At 38.4% G+C, this 6,000-nt stretch overlaps 1 protein-coding gene across 1 annotated transcript; it reads right to left on the bottom strand.

Annotated features, from left to right (window-relative positions):
* Positions 1 to 1,063: 1,063 nt before the first annotated feature.
* Positions 1,064 to 3,625, bottom strand: dkk1a (dickkopf WNT signaling pathway inhibitor 1a). The gene is made up of 4 exons (XM_051125243.1): positions 3,287 to 3,625; positions 3,020 to 3,161; positions 2,770 to 2,928; positions 1,064 to 1,950 (listed from the first exon to the last, which is right to left on the bottom strand). The coding sequence occupies exons 1-4, from the start codon at positions 3,503 to 3,505 to the stop codon at positions 1,700 to 1,702; spliced, it is 771 nt and encodes a 256-aa protein (XP_050981200.1). The 5' UTR covers positions 3,506 to 3,625; the 3' UTR covers positions 1,064 to 1,699.
* Between the last annotated feature and the right edge of the window lie 2,375 nt (positions 3,626 to 6,000).

Genomic DNA, 6,000 nt, shown 5'->3' with positions numbered 1-6,000 from the left:
TGCTTGTTCATTTGAACTGTGTGGAAAAAAGCAAGCACATTATTCAAAAAGCCAATTTGGAATGACATAAGTGTGAGTAAATATTGACAGAAAGGTTATACTTGAGTGAACTATCCCTTTAAGTACACTGTGTTTCAGTCATGATTATACCTCCCTGAATAGCTTCAGATCGATCAACTATATTGATCAGGTGCAAAACATCAATGGCATCAACTACAGATGGCACTAATAAAGTTGCTTATCGTCGTGAATCCTGAACACGCTCTATACTGCTCTATACATGCTGTGTGCGTGCCAAACAGGCTACATAATAAAGTAATTAAAGGGTCAGATATCTCTATGATTAACCTGCAATTCAGGCCTGACTGCAGGACTAATTAGAAGTTAGCCAGACACACCAAAGGTTGTTGCTGCTGATCCTCTTGTACTTCCTCGGGATTCTTCTTGTTTGATATCCTCCTGTCGGCTTTGTACTTCCCTGCTGTTTGGGCCCATTCAGGCTTTCATGTGGTCAGGTGTTTTTCTGCAGACAGGGATATGGCTACACAGAGGATTGCCGCTCTTCAGCAGAACTCAGAGCTTGTTTATTTGCCATGATAGCTTCCGCTAGGGAGTCACAAAGCAGGCAACTGCATGAGGAACATGTGGTAGAGAAGATTTTTATGTTAAGAGCAATGCACATCCCATCCACCTGACCTCAGCCCACATGCTTCAAGTCATATATATGTATATATATACACTAAGATGTGTTGTCATGCAGCACATAAAAAAAGTGCACAGTTAAAATTAAAATTAAAATGAAATTTATGGTTGCCTATGCAGAAAGTGTACATAGGTTGTCCAAAGACTTCCATTTTAAGTGCACTTGATCTTGTTTTTCTGGTTATTTTTACAAACTAGACTACAAGTTGAAATTCTTTTCAATGGCAGTCGACAATCATGCAAACATAGACAGCTTTTGTTTTATACCTCAGCTCTGTGCATTGAATTAGGACACTTCTTCACATTAACGTTTAGATTTATTAATTTAGGAAACGTTTTTATCCAAAGTGACTTTGCTACATAGAATACATTGCGTATTTTGTCACGATGAAGTTCTAGATGATGCTAGAAGCATAACCTGCTGAATAAAGCAAACAGTGTATGTCATTAGACTATAAAAGCCTCCCTAAGTGGTTTCTTTAGATTGCAGTTGTGGCAGTACAAATCGTAAAAAGTCCATTTATTGTTATCATATCATTTATATACTTTAATCACACAAATATCTTTACAATTTGCTTAAAATAAAAATAGAGTACTGATAACTAAATCATATGGCTTGCAAATGTACAATATTGATGTTTTTGAATCATAAAACGCTACTTTTACAGGATCCATATGCTCAGTGTTAAGTGCAATTTCTGACTACGTATTTACAATACAGTAATTTACTGCAAGAAGAATAAGAAGTTCCTTATAAAGGGAAACAAAAGCAATCTGCCTTTTGTGATGACCCAGGGAAAAAAGTCTTAAATAGCAGAGTGTACAACAAGAAACATCCCTACGGTGCAGTTTCTCTGCATCCGTCCAGGAAATACGATCAGTCCTTATATTGGCGCATCCTTCCGTGGAGTCAGTTTTCCTTTGCCGCCGCTGCATGTGTTTCTGCATGCGTGCACATGGTGTGTGTGTGTGTGAGAGATAGAGCGGTTCTGCGGGGTCAGCGCGGTTGGCAGGTGTGGAGGTTTCGGCTTTCTGCTCCGGGTTTCTCTCTCTGGCCTCGGCAGGTCAGGCCGGAGCCGCAGTCGCATCGCTGGAAGATCTCCAGACTGTGAGCTCCTTTCCGCCGGTGACGCGTGCACACCTGCCCCTCCGTCAGCACGGGTTTACAGATCCGTGACCAGAAGTGTCGGGCGCAGCAGAGCCCTTCCAAACAGTCGGAAGACCGGAGACACGTCTCGCCCTCGCCACCTGACAGACATGAGAAATCAGATCAGCATCCTCCAGATTTGGGATATCAAGCATGTTGGAAGAACTGGACGTTTTGAAATCAGACGAGACTAGACGAGACCCTGACCATGGACCACAAAACAAGTCATAAGTAGCACAGGTGTATTTGTAGCAATAGCCAACTGTAACCCACTGTATGGGTTAAAATTCTCAATTTTTTTTTTTTTTATGCCAAAAATCATGAGGATATTAAAGTAAAAATCATGTTCCATGAAGATATTTTGTACGGTATTTCCTACCGTAAATGTCAAAACTTTTGATTAGTACTATGCATTCATTTGGACAACTTAAGGCTGATTTTCTCAATATTGATTCCAGAATACAGATTCCAGATTGTCAAGTCATCTGAAAGCTTAACCAACAAGCTTTACATTGATGTATAAATCTCAATTTCGAAAAACTGACCCTTATGACTGGTTTTGTGGACCAGGGTCACAATTAAGGGTTTTATTTTGGAAAAGAGACAAGATGAAGTCTGAGAAGAAATGAGCTAAGATGAGAAAAGAAACCGAAAGACAAAAGAAAGATCAGATCAGACACGATTTGAAATAAGCCAGATCAATATGGAGAACTAGAAGAGAAGAAACAAGAAAAATAACGGAGAAGAGATGAGAAAAGAAGAGAAACGAAGACGGGAGAAGAGACAAGACAAGAAGAAGATTAATAGAAGAATAGAGATGACAAGAGAAAGAAAGGAGGAAAGACAATAAGAGATGATGAAAACAAGAAATGGGCAATCAAGAAGAGGTGAAATCAGAAGGAGAAAGGAAGATTTGACACCTTTGAGTGACTGCTGTGGTTTTGATAGGCTTGTGGTTCTTTTAGGAAGTGTGGAGTTCTGCCCACGTGTTACAGTCAAACTAGGCTCATCCGTGTTGCCAACCGGTTGAGCGGCATCTACCGCACCGACAGCATCTGTATCAGCAGGTTGACATACACCTGAGAGAGAGACACGAATGGGAAAATTAGCCTTCATACAAACTATAACTAGACAAACTAGTGAAAACATAAGAGGATCTCTGATTTGTACCATTGATGCATCGATTTCCAGCGCAGCACATCCCGTCCCGAGCGCAGCGCTTCCTCCGCCTGCGGCAAGACAGACAAACTCCCCGAGAGCCATTACAAAACTCACCGAGTTTGCACTCATCATCGGCGGCGCAGTGCGGCGACTGTGGAAGAGTAAATAATCACAATAAACTTATTTAAATGGCTCCTTTAAAGCACATATATGTACTTAAAATAATCTGAGTCCTTTTAAATCCTCTGTGCGTTTCAGCATCCTGTGCGCACGTACCGCCGGAGCGTGGCTGTCTGCGGTGCCGGTTACGCGCGGGCTTGCGCTCACCGCGTCACTCGGACTGGATGCTGCGGGCAGATGCCTGATGGAGTTCCGTAACACAGGTCCAACTTGAGCATCCGCAGTGATTCCTCCCCAAACCGCGAGATAAACAGTCACAACGGTGAGTAGCGAGAGCATGTTCCTCATGTTCTTCTCTGTCAGTATGTCACGCATAATGTCCAAACTCCACGGCACTTCATGTGTCTCCAAGAGTTTTATACATGCGGGACTGTTTGTATATTCCCGCCCCTTTTAAATGACTGTACGAGTGCATCAAACACGCTCTCCACCGCCCCTCTCATCGCCTGCGCAGACGTGCTGCTTGAATGAGAACTTACGTCTGCGCAGGCGATCGGAACACTTCTGCTGAGGCGCGCAGCATCCCCGGCTCATGAATATTAATGAAGCCCTGCCGGCGCCGCGTACTACAGTTCTATTGCGTAACCTCATGAATATTCACAAGCCACGCCCTTGTTATAATAGTGATCCAAGGTTACGTGTTTCGCAATAGTTGTGCGTAATTACCGTCGCGCCCCCTCAGAAACAGACTGACAACTTAAAGTGCTTAAAGTGGAATTTAAGGGATATCATTATACACGACGGTACCTGTCAGCAGACCTCTGTTAACTAGCTCTAGAGAATGAACCTTATCATTTTTCTGTCAGCACATAAAAATAATATGCACGTTAATGTTTCACGCGTTTATTTAACTTACTGCAATGAAAACAGATCTTCCTCTTCACTGAGGTGAAATGGATTAAAAATACAGAGTTTAACAGAGTTTAGGATTCACTGCGCTTTTTGTCTACTTTAGGTACATTAGTTATGATAATAGTTTCAGACTACAAGTCTGAAATGCGAGTGGAGGAAAAAAAACTACATTGACCTAATTGTAGACTCCTTATATTTGCTAAACAGATTTTGCTTTTGCATACATTGTAAAAACACCTAACCATGCTTATTTTTTTTTCTGCTGTATTTTTATGAAATCACTTTAGTTTTAACAATTTCTTCCTTGAGCGATTAGATATTGCAGATAGGCTATATTAAAACAGCAACACAATGTGTAACTCTATTCAATTCAGTCTTTTTCATAGTTTCATAGAGCTGACATTGACTGAACGTGTAGACACCGTTAGTGCTCTTCATTCACATGAATCTTTGGTTTTGCTTGCGCTTTGTGCGAAATTAAATGGTGAATTGCTGCCCCCTACAGATCATGAGGCGTTATTTAAAAAAAAAGATTAAAATGAGTGTTTAATTAATACAGAATTAAGGTTTAGAATATTTAAATATTTCTTCTCTATTTTATCCACATAATTTTTAGTAGAGGCACTCGGCATTCAACTTTGTTGTTGTTGTTAGTTTCCGTAAGCATATTTATATGCAGATCCATTAATGATGGAACAAATGAATCTGTGATGTTATTTCTGCTTTGAGGCTGAATGTCTCTGCCTGACTGCGCAGTGAACTTACCGTGAAACTAATTTCTAATTTCAGTGTCTGGGAAAACTAATTTCTCTAGGGTAAGCAGATCTAGCCTATATGGCCTTTTCCGTGTGAAAATAGCAGATCATCATCATCATTATCATCATATCCTCTGGTGATGCCAGACCAATTGTAATTTAATTGCGGTAAATAATCAGTTTTGAGGGTCTACCCGTGTTTTCTTATCAAGGAAGTGTTTCGAGAGGAGAGTAGAGGAAATTTGTAGGTCTGAAGGAACTTGACAAGAACATGTTTTGGTCATATTTCATTCCAAAAAGACATTTAAAAAATATATATTTTAGTATATGAAGCATTTGGGACATTTCAAACCATATATCTTCTGCTATTTCCCTAAACAATTCACATTAATGTAATGCAATAAATATTTAATTATTTAAATTGTAACTACGTCATAGTATTTGATGTTCTGCCTATGTGTATTTAAATACAAACCATTTTATTACGATATTTCTTACAGTAAAAACGGTAATATTGCTAAACATTACAATTTAAAAATGTTTTCTATTTGAATATATTTTAAAATGTAATTTATTCTTGTGATGCAAAGCAGATTTTTTAGCATCATTACTCCAGTTCAGTGTCACATGATCCTTCAGAAATCATTCTAATATGCTGATTTGCAGCTTAATTATTAATGATGGGCATTATTATTATCAAAGTTGAAAACTGTTTTTGCGGCTTAAGATTTTTTTGGAAACTGATATTTTTTTTCAGCATTCTTTAATAAATGCAGAGTGGAAAAGAACAGCATTTATTTGAAAAATAAATATTTTGTAACATTATAAATAGGTTTACTGTCACTGTATTCACAAATATATTAAGTAGAACTGTTCAGCACTGTTAATAATAATAAAAAAGAAGGTTCCACCTAATCGGTTCATATGTTACGCATGTATAAATGAGTAAATTGTATAGTATATTAAAACAGTAATTTACTTTAAATTGTAATATTTCTCAGTACTACTGTTCTACTGCATTTTAAATCAAACAAATGTGGCTTTGGTGAGCATAAGAGAATTTAAAAAAAACATTAAAAATCTTACATTTAAAATCTTAAACTTAAAACAACAACAAAAAAATCTAAATAATAGTAATAATGGTGCTAAAGGAAGGCTTGACTTTCTTTTTGCAGAATTTAATTTCTTATATTTATTCTTTTG

The sequence above is a fragment of the Labeo rohita genome, chromosome 13 (assembly GCF_022985175.1).
Source record: "Labeo rohita strain BAU-BD-2019 chromosome 13, IGBB_LRoh.1.0, whole genome shotgun sequence".
Classification (NCBI taxonomy): Eukaryota; Metazoa; Chordata; class Actinopteri; order Cypriniformes; family Cyprinidae; genus Labeo; species Labeo rohita.
Note: the sequence above shows the minus strand (reverse complement) of the source record. Positions and strands in the feature narration are given on the sequence as shown.

Coding starts and splice junctions, on each gene's coding strand:
- dkk1a (XM_051125243.1), bottom strand. CDS start 3,505: ATGCGTGACATACTGACAGAGAAGAACATGAGGAACATGCTCTCGCTA. Junction 3,162..3,286: donor CAGACAGCCACGCTCCGGCG/GTACGTGCGCAC, acceptor ACTCTTCCACAG/TCGCCGCACTGCGCCGCCGA. Junction 2,929..3,019: donor TGGAAATCGATGCATCAATG/GTACAAATCAGA, acceptor TCTCTCTCTCAG/GTGTATGTCAACCTGCTGAT.